At 41.7% G+C, this 13,976-nt stretch overlaps 2 protein-coding genes across 2 annotated transcripts in view; both read right to left on the reverse strand.

Annotated features, from left to right (window-relative positions):
• Nucleotides 1-246: 246 nt before the first annotated feature.
• On the reverse strand, nucleotides 247-3,971 carry MUSTN1 (musculoskeletal, embryonic nuclear protein 1). Its single transcript, XM_038149161.1, has 3 exons — nucleotides 3,681-3,971; nucleotides 811-931; nucleotides 247-590 (listed from the first exon to the last, which is right to left on the reverse strand). The coding sequence occupies exons 1-3, from the start codon at nucleotides 3,687-3,689 to the stop codon at nucleotides 484-486; spliced, it is 237 nt and encodes a 78-aa protein (XP_038005089.1). The 5' UTR covers nucleotides 3,690-3,971; the 3' UTR covers nucleotides 247-483.
• A 2,408-nt stretch (nucleotides 3,972-6,379) lies between these two features.
• The window catches only part of LOC119706056 (store-operated calcium entry regulator STIMATE-like), a 34,574-nt gene continuing 26,977 nt past the window's right edge, over nucleotides 6,380-13,976 (reverse strand). Inside the window, exons 5-8 of the mRNA XM_038149160.1 lie at nucleotides 13,098-13,210; nucleotides 12,126-12,203; nucleotides 11,225-11,374; nucleotides 6,380-10,363 (exon numbers count right to left, since the gene is read on the reverse strand). Coding sequence (XP_038005088.1) covers nucleotides 10,247-10,363; nucleotides 11,225-11,374; nucleotides 12,126-12,203; nucleotides 13,098-13,210 — 458 coding nt within the window. The 3' untranslated portion in view covers nucleotides 6,380-10,246. The remainder of the gene's footprint in view (nucleotides 10,364-11,224; nucleotides 11,375-12,125; nucleotides 12,204-13,097; nucleotides 13,211-13,976) is intronic.

Here is a 13,976-nt window from a genome sequence, read left to right on the forward strand (position 1 = left end):
TGCCGCTGTAGGCAACACAGATCTCCAGGTGAAGTCTCCAGGTTTCTGTGCTGCCCCTTTGATCAGCTCCTCCTCAGCTCCCTCCCAGTGAGGGCATGGTGTGATGAAATTGCGCTGACACCGACACTGTGTCATCAGAGTGTTTTTTCCTTGCATTTGACCGACAAAATCATCGCCTGTAGTGCCAAAGTGCACACAGAATTAATCTGAGTCCAAAGTGAAATGAGTCACCACAGTGTGCCAAGCTGAGTCCAACAACCTTTTTTTATTAAACAATTATAGCAAACATTGTCCAGTACATAGAAAGAAAGCATGTAATAAAAATGAACATGGAAGTTTTACTCTTTGACATGAGTATATTCCCTACTTAAGGACTTATGGTGGAAATTAGCTACTTGAGTCGACAGTGATTTTAGTGCAAGGAACAGAAATTTTGAAAAATATTACAACAATCATTTTGGTGAGTCATGTCCAGCTCCACTGTCAGCCAAAGACGCTCTTGGCTGGCGCATCCTTCGGTTTCTCAAAGACTGTTTCACCCCCTGTCCGAGCCCCGCTGAATACAGAAGGTGCTGCAGAGCCCATTTGTTCTTAGAAAAGAAAACCAGGAGAGACAATCAGTGAAATACCACCCAAATCCACGGAGTAAAACTAGTGCTGCTGAGATACATATATACACATTTGATAAATACTTCGATTGTCCATCAGGTGAACAGCAGGCTGATGTTCCAGAGGTGACCCTTTCACTTGAAAAGGGCAATTAAGTCAATGTTTTACTCTGCTTAATTGCTTTCAATGAAGGAGACTTACCACACTGCCTCATCACTTGGTAGGTTTTAGATTTAATTTCCTGGTTTTTGGCAAGGTTTCCTCTGGCTCCTTTGAGGTCTTCTTCCTTCACTGGAGGACGCTTCTTTTTCACAGGGGCTGGCTAAGAAACAGACACACACATCAGTATTTTGTGTTCAAAGCACAGGGAACAAAGCTGCCTCCACCCAAAGGCTACAACATACAGTGTTGCTAACAAAATATTTCACCTATTTCAGTTCTAAAATTACATACTCAGCTACTTCAGATTTCCCATAATCACAATTTCACTGCCCTTCACAAAATCTACTACCATTCTTACTGCTCTGAAACTGTCTTTTTATTGTACAGCCTTTGAAAGAGCAATGGACTGCTTAATATTAAAAAAAAATTCTTAGATTTTCTCTGTCCAGCCCTGCCTGCTTATTCTGCAAGTACTGACTAGTAATTCAAGAACCTGTCCAATATTTGGAAAGGAAAAAAAACCTTCATTACTAAATTGGGCTTTTGTCTCAGTCTACTTACTACTTCTTTGGGAAACCTGTCAGAGAGATTCCAAATCTGGACTTGTCTTAAGTTCAAATAAACACTTGACCCATAGTTAATAATCTTAAATTTAAGGAACAAAAGTATTTGAGCACTCAACAAGGCTCTCTACTGAACACATCTGAAGCACTGGACTTGGAACCCAATGAAGGAAGGAGAAGGAAACCTAATACAGAAACAGATGCATCGTCAGGTGGTGCACTGCAACAGCCGAGTACTAATCTGTTCACAGTTTATTCCACTACAAGTTAACAGGGATAACATTACTTCATCAGCCTACCCCTATCTTTAAATTAGGACTGCACAGTCAGACACAACCTCACTCTGCAGCAGCCAGCACCATAAGCATTCTTCCATCAGTTTGCTATTTCATGGACAGATTTTCAATGTCCCACCAGGCAGCCCTTGTGGCAAGATTCAGGGGCACAGGGATATGATTAGGAGGAACAGAAGACCCCCAACTCTAATAGATTTACACACTGAAAGATCAACAAGAAACTTCTCTGACCATCACTACATACACAGAGCTTCTGATATTTGGGTTCTGGCAGTGGTGGAGCCCACTCAGACACTTCCGGGCACTGCCTGTGATGTTAAAAGCAGCTGTGGAGGGAAACAAATCCTTCAAGGCCTACAGATGGCTAAAGCAGTGAGTCCCAAGGAGCTTGCAGAGACAGAGCCTCCATGGCTGGCTCCTGGACGGGTGGGCTGGCTCCACTGGAGCCTTCAGCACGTCTTCTGTCTGCTGCAAATTCCTGGGAACGCTCAGAATAGCTCACTGTCGATCCCACTTGCATGTGTTGTGGGAAACAAAACATTTACGAGATCTCTGGGGAAAACACTCATGAGTAGCCAAAGCAAGCGAGGGGAAAGGGTGTCAGCAAACCCTTCAAAATTCACAACAGCTCCTGCATGGTTGTTCAGCTGGTGAACCAAACAACCTCACAGCCAGGAGTCACCTGTCCTTCTGGAATGACAACTGGCACGTGATGGGAACAGTCCCTCATGCCCATGGCACACTCCACAGGAAGCCAATCCAGGAAGGGAAAAAGCCCCTTGCTTTATTAAGAGCAATGTGAAATCTGCAAAGGTCTTTCACCCATTATTGGTAACAGACAGTTACTGTGAGACTTCTTCCTACTGGGACCAGGGAATTCCTGGGGACAGGGTGAGGAAAGGTGGCGCATGACATGCACAAAGATACAGCCAGGCTGAGTAGAGCTCGTGAGAGTCACCCAGTAATTTTAAAATAAACCATCTCATGCTTTGATCGCAGAGGATTTTCCAGCAGGACAGTTGCTGCAGATTAGTCGGCCCCAGCTGAGGAGCAAAGCTGGTGAGCAGAGAGGTTACGCTGAGCCCTGGCCAGCAGCTGCCACTGTCACAGCCCCACCACTGCTACTTGCTGCCAGAATTTCTGAGCAGGGGTTGCCAGGAGCCATTCCTGGCATGGGCGTGCAGCCTGTGCTTTATCTACTCCTGTCACAAGACAGAAGGTGCTACTTTACAAGATGTACAACTGGGTTTGAAGTGCCATTTTCTTTGGATAAAGAAAATCAGCTGAACTGAGTTACTCTCTATAGCTGAAGAACTGTGCTCTCCTAGTCTCTCTGTGTTCCTACCCTCCATCACACCAGTCCTGTAAAACTCTCACGCTGAGGAGAGCTCTGCCAGGCACATGCAGCTTGTGATGCAAATGTAACATTTACCTGAAACCTCACCATTTCTGAGCTCATTTCAAGAGCACTTTGAAACACTGATTATTGGGGCAGGCATTGAAGACAAACCATTAGTTATAAAATGAATATAAAAGTATTCATTTTATACAAAATTTCAGTCTCAAATATCTTATCCTAACAGTTAGAATTTTCAGTCACACTCTTTTCTCCATGTTAATACACTAAGCTTTACACAGTGGCATTTCAGCACAGCCACCTCTTTGCAAAACAGAATTTCAGAATCGCTGTCTGAGAAAGTGTGTTAGAAGGGCAGAGATTCCCCCATCTGTGAAACATCCCAATGCAGAGCAGGGGAAACGATTTTTCCCTTTCTACACAAATAAAAATATTTAAGGTAAACTGGGACATTTTAAAGCTAAATTAATTAACCACGTAGAGAGCAGCTGCTTTCCTTCTTCATCAAATTACCCACCCTAAGTATGTACTTGTTAAAATATTTTAATCACACAAGTCAGAGAGCAGAAAAGCTGAATTCACTGGTTAACGAGAGGAACTCGCTAATAAGCTTTTCCAAGCACAGCATCCAAACCAGTAGCAGGCTTGCCAGGCGCTGCTCCGAGGGCTGGCAGTGCACAGATGTCCCCGTACCTGTGACATAACTGCGGTGCTCCCTCGCTGAAATCCCTCCCAGGTCGTTCCCGACTTTGATTAAATCCAGCCCGTGAGCGCTGCGAGCGCCTGTTGTTTTCCCGGACTTATATAGAGCATCCGAGTGAAGTCACGGGCTGGGTCATGTTCCCGAGGCAGCGGCGGGATGATTCAGGTCGAGGCAGGCTGTTGTTGTCGGAGGTTTATTCCTGGCGATGACTCGGGCGTGCAGCATTCACCGGGCTGGGCTGACGGGGGCAGGCAGCTGCGGCAGCGGGGAAGCCGGGTCCCTGCAAAAACGCTTCCCGGGGAGTCCGCTGGGGCTCTATTTATAGCTTTAAAAGGCAGAATGTTGTTATGGACACAAACTTTACTCTGAATCCTCTTGGGGGAGGGAGGGGGAAAAAAAGGGTGGGCATCGCTTTCCAGCATAACAAAACATGCACTCTCTAAAGATGATACAAACCTGAAGTCCAAAGCATAACTGTGCCCTGAATCAGTTTAGCACAGGAAACTTTAACAGGAGAGTGTTTTATGTCTTTTGGAGAGCTAATAAAGTAGGGTACGGTTTTACTCTTACAGCTCTATCTCTGATCATGCTCCAGTGCTGGCTCTTACACAACTGAGAGAGTAAAAGCACTTTCTGCTTCCAGCACTATCAGCAAGTTTAACCATTTCACCCTCATCTGGATAGGAACAGCTTACTCAGACACAGATAAACTCGGTGTTCCCCACTGTACTTGCTGACAGCAGTAAAATCTTTCTCAGAGCTTTTAATATTTGTTCTTGAAACAATTTTTAAATTTTACTTAAATTGCCATCTCTGAGCATGAATTCTATTTTTCAACACTGGGAGAGGTTTGAGTGGGAGATTGCTTCCCTTTTGGTTTTTTATATGAAATCTTTACATCAGTCAAAAAAAAATAAATATCAGCTTCTGTGACTGCACTCAACACCTACAAAGAACCAAGACTCCAGCCAGGTGGGTTCACGTGAGAAGGGCAGGCATGGCAGACCTCCAAACACCTTTCTCTAGAGAGATCCACTGTCGTAGTGGTAGAAATCTGCCCTAGCCTTTCCTCAGGCTCTCCCAGTGCTTTTACAGTACAGAGAAGCACAAGAGGTAACAAAAATTTGTTTTTCACTATGAAAACATGACATCAAACCACAGCTCCAGCGCTGTACAAGCAGGACTGTGGGATCTGGCGGCTATGAACTACTCCCCAGGCCTCCCAGTGCCCAAACTGCCTTTAAGCTGAACTCTTTCCAGGCCTGAGATCTTCTCCTTTATTGGGGGAATTATTTGTAGGCTAAGAAGCAGTTTGGATGTTACGCCCTTAGCTATTCCTTAGGCTGATTTTCTATTTTAAACCCATGTCTTAGTAACCAGCAGAAGCATTTCTGCAGAGCAGCAGTGCCCTTAGTAGGCCAACAAAACAGAAGAATAAAACATTTGCCTTAGAAAAAACAGAGTTTTTTTCTATTGTACAAAGTAACTGTTCTCTACCAAGATGTTTCTCTACAGTCTCACAAGCGTCACTATTCTGACTATCTATTATGACAGGAAAATAACATTCTGTGTGTTTAAAGCAAATATTTAGAATTCAAGACACTGAAATATTATTTTCCCTTCAGCTTTCAAAATTGCTTCAGTTAATTGGTACTGCATATTCCTCACTCAAAAGCAACAGAGTTGTGCTTTCATAGCAATTTAATCTATACAAACAAAATCAAACCACTCATACCTTGCTTGCCATTTGGGGCAGATGAAGCGCTTAGAGGCAGGCAGCACATCCTGGGGCTTCTAGAACATCCCCAAAGCTTGAAGAGTTCTGTTCTCTCCAATTCCATTTCCCAAACCAGCATTCAACAAGGGGCACAATCGTTTTCTTGCACAGATTATGGGCTACTTTTCCTCAAAGAAAAAGAAAGAACCTGGCCTAAATCTACAGTTACTTAACTTTTAGGGTAGAAATCCTGTTCACCTGGTTGAGGTCCTCAAGATCTGTTAAACGGGACATGAATGACAATGGAACAAGATGGCTCATTTATCCAACAGTGGCTATTAAAAATACACGTTTTAATCTTCCACTGCAACAGGAATTGTGGAAAAGTCCTTTGCTAAAGGAATGGTTCCAACTAAAATATGGCAATGACCATAGAGGATTAAGTGAATGTACACACAGCTACCACTGTGGTCTCCAAATCTCAGGGAAGATTTGACTTCCCCTCCAGGAAAGTGCAAACAACCTCTCAGGGGACCGACACTTTAGGCAGAGTGAAGATTATACTCTGAATTCCCTCTGTGGGTGCAGTGGGTGTGGGGCTGCTTGGATGTGGTAGGTGGAAAGTATGAAAATAATAAGGAAATGTAACAGAGGAGTTACAGAGGCAGGATTGGGTCCATCCTGTTTAGCTCCAGCCCTAAAAAAGTCTTCCTCAGGAAATGGATCTGAGAGGAGCCTGCAAGGATTCTTAAACTTGTAAACAAAATTTGCAACTTAAGAACAATGGCTCTTCCTGATGAAATGGGACTTGCCATTAAGGTAAATAAATATACTGAAATTAAAATCAACATAACAGGGTGCACAATTAGAGCTGAAGTTAAAAACTCAAGTAGCAGAACCTGCTTCCCACAAGAGCACACCATAGACACTGAAACACAAGGACTTTGAAACAGAACAAGTATAAAACAAGTGTACAAATCTGCAATAAGTCAGACTTTATTGTAAACCATTATAATGAAATTACATCAGATACCCTTAAAAGTTTTAGGTAACACCACTGATTAAACAATATGGTCCAAACAGAGGGCAGCAGAATACAGCTGTTGGTTTTGCTCACATTGGCTATACTCTGAATTTACTTACAAACAAACCCCACATTCAGTTTGAGACGGATACCCACACAAGACGAAAACACCTACAAAAGAGTCCCTTTTTTAAAGATACTGCAGTTTTACTTTGTAAAACCATAGTAGTCATTTTCAGTAATTGAACTGGAAACTTCACCTAAAAAAGTTTGCACGCCTATGCTGTAGATGTACTCTGACTTGGTGTGGCTGAATTTATTAGCTTTCACTACTGGTTTCTCCTGTAAAAAGCACAGCAAAGTTGCAAACGCGGGTTAGTCAAGCACAGTGGCAGAGATTCCTTGTGATGCTCAGCTCTGAGCAGAGCGGGAGAGCCCAGGCCCCCCTCCCCGGGCTCGGCAGGGATCGGAGCAGACACCTGCCCGAGGGGATCACTTTGCATTGCTCTAATTTGCAACTCAGTTTCTGAGTTTTCCCTGAAGAAAAGCTATAGTACATTTTAGTTAGTAACATTAACAGACAGCATTCACCTACTTAAAGTAAGACAAGGGGACCTGAACATATTGAAGCCAGAACTTGGAAACCACATACTAGACAACACCAGTGTTTAAGTTTATGCAGATGTATCACAGGTCAGATACTAGGAACAGTTAATGTATTTAGGTTGACCACTCGTGGTAAATTCCATCTCCACCAATATTTGCGTCTCTTCTCTAAGTTATAATCCCTTCCTCCCACTTTGGCATTCACTACATAGTTCATTAAATAGAAGCCTGTTTTCTAAGCACAGCCTGAATTAAACCTTTGCTACGAGTTGTCCTGAAGTACATTTGCCAGGCAGAAATCTGAGTGACAACTGGAGGATAATGCAAACATGATGTTGCAGTATCACACTGGATCAACTCCTTATGAAAAGTCCATTTCAGACTGTACTGCCAATGCATTTTAACAAGTGGTAAGACACAGTGAAGCACTAAGCACACACTCTCTGCTCACACATGCAAGCCTGTCAGACAAAAGGACTTGTCCTACTCATAATTACTGCAAGAATTCCAATTTTTACCTTACAGAGAGGAAAACTGCTAGTTTCACATTTTCCATCTCTTTCAGAATGATAATAAAGAATGTATAGAAAAAAACAACCAGATTTTATTTGCCTCAAATTCTGAATAGAATTATTGTCTTAGTAGAAAATTTAATTTTTTCCCCTCTGAAGGTTGCTCCTCCTGTTACTACTGTGGTATTTAAAATACTTCTGTGTCCTGGGATCACAGTGCTTTACTACACCATCTTGCTATGCATATCTATATCTCACATCCAGAGACATTCAAGCACTTAAGACATGAAAAATTAGGCATTCAGAAACTTTGCTATAACCGCCTTCAAGAAACTGCTCCGTAGCGCTTCATACTGTTTTGTACTTGGTCAATAAGCTTGAGGTTTGCTCAAAAGAAATATTTTTACATGATTAAGGCCATAATTTTATACTGACACTTCACAGACTAAACATGAGACTAGAATCATTTTGATAATTGAAGTAACCGGAGGAGGGAAGAGGAAGGTAAGATGCAAGCTCGCACAGTTATATTTGTGTGCGCTGCTCAGTTATCTCAGCTGGCAAGGGCAGCCATGGCTCCGACTGGGACATGTTCAGTAGCTTTAGTTCACTATCTGAAACAGAACAAATCCTATGCTAAAAAAATATAAATGCTGACAATTGTGACAAGAGCCAGTCCTAGCTCTTAAATCCCTTTGGAAAAGTGAGCTGTAGGAGACTATTCTGTTGATGAATTCCTTAAAGTACTGTGCTTTTGGAGATCTGCGCCCGCCCACTGGTCAATAGTCAAGAGAAGATGTGAGTCATACAATCAATAAAAACCCCAAACCCCCCAAACCAGAGGCAACACTGCTTAGGGACATTTCCCCATCCCCACCCCCATGTCAAAAGAACTCAGGTAAGCTCCCACTGTCATTAGTCTCTGGATTTAGTCTAAAGGAAACACTAGTACTGTAACTTATTGCAGTTCTTACGTTTCAGTGCACAGTAACAAAGGTCAGTGGCTCAACTAAAACCTCGGGTTTGGTAAATGTCCCTTTGAGTTAGCTGGACACCCTGAGGTGTCAGAGCATCGTGTCCCCTTGGCAGCCACCAGGAAAAGGGATGCTGGAGTAGTGAAGGTAAGCACGGGAGCGCACAGTTCAGTATTTACTAAGGCCCAGTTAAGTGGTCTGGATAATAAATCACATTAAGACCTAGTAAATCTATAAAAAAATGTAAAAAATCTTAAAAAGTTCTGAGCAGTTTTCCAATGAAACTGGTTTAAGGCTTGGAATTTTTCTGGTGTCCAGATACTACAACAGATTTGCATTCAAGGTCTGTTGTCACCTCTTTGACACATCGCCTTGTCCTGCACAAGGTTTAGCTAAGCAAGGAAAGCTGTCAGAAACAATCATTTAGAAAATATGCAAAGCAAAAGGATATCACTGAAAACTTGTCTGCTAGATTTCAGATCACCACGTGCTCTCAATTATCAGAAGAGACACTGAAAATCCCAGAAATGCTGTGGTAACAACTGCACTGTACCCCTTGAGGTTGTTCTTTTACTATTGGAGGATAATGAGACTTTATGGAAATTAAATAGGAGAAATTTTGTTGTTGTTGCTGTTAAGCACATAAAGTAGAAGATTGCTTTTCCAACAAAAAACAAGGGACAAAATTGTATTTGCATATTGCAGCACAACTGCTATAATCAGATCACAGTCCTGTACTGCAGGCCCTATAACAGGAAAAGTATCAGAAATGTTCCTTCTCTTTTGGGTCATTTGAGAGGTATGCACAGGAGACTTGCAGAAAAAGAAATTAATTAGAGTATCCACAGATACTCATTTCACAAATAACTTATCACAATGGATTTTTGTTATACACTAAAGTGCACCTTTGTCAAATATGCAAACACCACTTCCTACTGAAAAAGGTACTTTCAAATTATGTGGTCAAGAGCACACATAGGACTGCATTTTTTAGTGATATTTGGTGACTTCAGCAATGACAGAGAGCTTTTCCCTTTGCAATCCGTTTGTCTTAAATCAGGAGACAAGGATAAATAAGATTTTCGCTACAAATCTTTTGACCTGTTCTGCACAAAAAAGGGAACTGTACCCATTTCTCCGACAAAGAGAATCTTTAAATACAACTGTATGAAAATATAACTTAAATATAAAATAGTCAGATAGATTTGAGAAGACTTGGAAAAAAATCTTTGTTCCACCTATTAGTTCCATAGGTACCCGGTAGCAAGTAAACATTTGTACTTAAAAAAATAACGTTAAGTTACAGCTTGTAACCATAAACTATTCTGCTCTAGGAATTATGCTGCAAAAGCCAGTTTTAGTAATAAAACACACGCCTTTAACTTAGTCAACTCTGATGCCTTTTTGAGAACTCCATACACTGTCCCATCAGTAACTGAAAGTGAAAGATTCTGTATCTGTTCTCTCTGATCTTCTCTGACACCTCCCACAGAATCCTTAGTGACTCTCCATTTTCCACACGTGATGAGGAGACATTCCTGCATAACTGGTCAGTGTGTTTGTAGTGCAACTGAACTGGAAGTCTTCCAACTGCTTTGCCTTCTGTTGGTAGGCCTTGCTTCTAAGTCAGTTTGTATGAAAAGGGAGATGCAATTGCAACATTAAACCCCACTGACAGAAGTTTTTGCCATGAAACCTGCAAGTCCACAGGCCAAGGAATGTGTCATACGGGCAGACCAAAGCGATGCTTCTTCTTCTTGATGGGCTTTAAGTTGGTCAGTCTGCGCAGGTCCTCCTCGGCGTCCGACTCCTCCATCTCATCGTCTGCTGAAATAAGGATCTAGAAACAAATTACAGCTTCTGAGCACATGGAGCAGTCACACTCCTTTCTACTTTTAAATTTTACTTTTTTATGCTTGCAAAGCACCTTATTATTTGCTCAGGAAAGAGGTTACAGAACACAATTAGGATTTACTGCCACACTATCAAACATCATTGCAGATACTATCAGAAACCTCCAGTAAATTTTGCAGAAGGATGGATGCACATTAATCTCACTACAGCCACTGACTCTGAACCCAAAGAGTGATCCCAGAACAGTGGAGGCAGCTTGAGAGGATATTTAAGGTCTTGATTGGCACTGGTAACAAGGCAGTCACATTACCTGGCAAACCCCATATGAACAGGACTGTTTATCTCACAGAAAAGTTACATTAACTTACTAAGGCTAAACTGACTCACCTTCAAATAAACCACCCATCTTTCAGCTGAACTCAAAACTGCTCACTGAATGTAATTTAGAATAACATTATGCTAAGGCAGCTATGTAAATAATTCTGAAAATCAGGTCAGTTGCCTGCACCAGCTCCCTCTAACTTTAAGCTATTAACCTCTCTTTGAATTAGAATATTAGTTTTGTATTCCCTGTAAGGTTTTTTTTAGAAGCACTTGCAGCAGAGCTCACCTATGGTATTTACATATATTATTGTGTCTTCCTCCCCATCTGTAAGGAAATTAACTGCCAGAGTGGTGCAACAATGACTTTTTCCTTAACTGGTTCTCAACTGCCAATGCCAGGAGCTACTGCGAGAGGTACACGCTCAGCAGATCAAACCTAAGTTGACAGTGCTAAATGACTTCAGTATCAGGAGGGATGAACTGGATTGATATTGCATTAATTGCTATAATTAACTCCACATACTTCTGACTCTGACTCCTCATGTGATGCTGCTCTCCTGTATCGGACTTTACTTCCATTTCTTGAATCTTGTCCTGCTTCCTTTTCTTCAAGCTTAGCTTTTGTCTTCCCTTTCTTCATAAGGAAATTATCTACTACCCAGAACATTAGCGCCTGTTAAAAAGAAGGGGAAAGCAACAGTTCAGCTTTCTTCCGAGTAGAAGGAAGGTCCAAACACTGACCAAATGAACATGACAATAATTCTGAATTGGCCAAAAGCTAAATCTTGCATAGGCAGAGCGTCACGTCTCTTATTACACTTTTCAGGAATGCTCTACAACCCAGCTACTTTACCCCTTTGTGGAACAGAAGAAAATCAGAAAAATAGCAACTATTCACAGTGATTATATATTAACTCTTCATGTAGCAATGCTTTACCAGCAGTTATTACATGCAAGGACACCCTCTGTCTCTGGCTCTAATCCCTAAATCCCTGATTGCTGCAAGAGTGTACTTTGGGAAGGATGACTGCACGCTTGCCCTTTTCCTCTGCCCCACCACAGGCCAGCCGCTATTAGCTATGGTCAGACACAGGATACTTCACAGCACGTCTGTCCTTAGACCAACTGCTTCCTGAAGCAAATTCACTGTAATTTTATAATCTCCATGTCAGTCGATCTACTGAAGTCATCAGGCCAAAGGGGTCTATGAGGCATTTCTGCCCCTCTCCTGAACCTGGTTTTTTAGCCCCATATGGATTTCAGCTTTGTAAAATTTACATAACCAGACAATTTGCCCCGTCTTTAGCCGCCCTTAAATTAACTTAAGCACCAAGATACAGATTGTTTTAAGGACTAATGATAATTAATGAACACATGGAAGAAGGCTATCCAAGCAAACATCTCATGAAGTGAGTGGTACTAACGTTAACAAAGAAGGGAACTATCAGCATGACGATCGCCAGCTCCAGCTGGGGGTTCTCTATGGGGTTCAATAAAGCCACCTGTGAAGAGAAAAGGATGAGTTCAGCTCATGGCAGTACATGCACACAACTGGCTTAGGCAGGGCAATGTCCATGTACAAGCTAATGTGACAGAAATAACGCAGGTGAACCAAAAAAGGGCAGCTTTGAGAAAAGCAAAGTATTTAGGACAGCTCATAAATTACCACAGATAAGTTAGTGGGGCTGACAAGAAACTTATCTCTGTCACTTTTGTTTACAGAAGTCTGAGGAGCTGCCTTAGAACCATCTTAAACATTTTAGAGCTGCTCCCAAGGAACACATTGTGGATCCATCTTTAGATAATTTAAACAGAGAAGCGTTTTACAAAATACACAGCAAGGAGAACAGAGTTCCTGAACCAGTCCAGGGCACACAATAGAGCTAACTGGTTTTAATGGGCAGTATCAGCACCACTTTGAATATCTGGTTGCACAGAGTCCATCAAAATAAAGGTTAATCCAGTCAGCATCAGTGGATTCACTAATCCACCATGCATTTCTAAAAGTCTAAGCTTAAAACCTATCAACAAGGTCAGGCAAAGAAAATTCTTCAAAATACTACAAGAATACAAAATAGCTGCAGGCAAGAATTAGAGTTAAGAAAAGAAAGAACCACTTAGTAGTTTCAAGGGTACTTTAGACAAGGAGACAGAATTAAACTTTGGATATTTCAGTTTACAAAAAACTCTCCAAATACAATATGATATTCCTGACAATGGATAAAGGTCTCATTAGCAGTATCCCAATTAAATGAAAAGAACATACCACTACCACAGAGTTAATTGGCAATGAGTGTAGACAATCATGCTTGAGCCAAACCAATAAACACTGCTGGAAGTCTTTACAGCTTCCACCTAAAATTCACTTGTCTGTAAAATGCTGTAAAAACACCAACCTCTTTCCATTGAGGTATAAGCAGCACTATGATGATGATGGTTTTCTCAAATGTCATAATCATTATGTAGAGAGCACACTGGCCCATCCAAGCACTGCACTGCAGGGGGTCACCTGCAGGAAAGAAGAAAGGTTCAATATATGCATAGGTTCGATCTACTTCAGAGTAAACATCTTTAAAAAGCAGTATTGGAAGAGACAGCAGGGCAGCTAAATCCTCCAGAAGTGCCTTCTCCAATTCCTTCAGTGCTGCTCCTTCCCCTCCCTCTGCCGCAGCTCAGCTTTGAAAAAGTATCAGAAACTGAATCTAGCAGGACCTTGTCCCATCCAGCAGTACCTGTGATACGCTCACACCGTTTCAGATAATCTGATGAAAGCAAGACAGATAAACTTTCGTTGTGTTTCTCCTCATATTGTTATTTTTGATCCTCTATCATGACATATTAAGTGTATTAATGGGGAAAATCTGAGGGAAACATGGCTGGGAAAAAACACATTTCCCTTCAGTCTAAGTAGAACTTAGATTTCCACCATTACCTCTAGGCCACCTTAAACATTAATTTAAAATTTAAAACCTTAAATTCTTCACCTCTACAAAGTGAGTTACTATAAGTAACCAATTGAAGCAACAGGTGCAAGAGCTGCTATGAAAAATTAAACTGAATAAAAAGTTAAGATCATATTTTAGTTCCAACGTGAAAGGGTTTGAGATTCTGCTGCACCTCAAGGGCACGATGAGAACCTGAGTGCATGAAGCTATTTGCCAGGACAGAAAGAAGACCACAAATATTTGAAAAGGAAAACTTACGCACATGATTAGACTCTTTCAAAGAAGGCAGAGAAAGAAAAAGAAGACAAAAAGGGGGAAAAAAGAGGATTG

This window comes from Motacilla alba, chromosome 12, assembly GCF_015832195.1.
Source record: "Motacilla alba alba isolate MOTALB_02 chromosome 12, Motacilla_alba_V1.0_pri, whole genome shotgun sequence".
Taxonomy (NCBI): domain Eukaryota; kingdom Metazoa; phylum Chordata; class Aves; order Passeriformes; family Motacillidae; genus Motacilla; species Motacilla alba.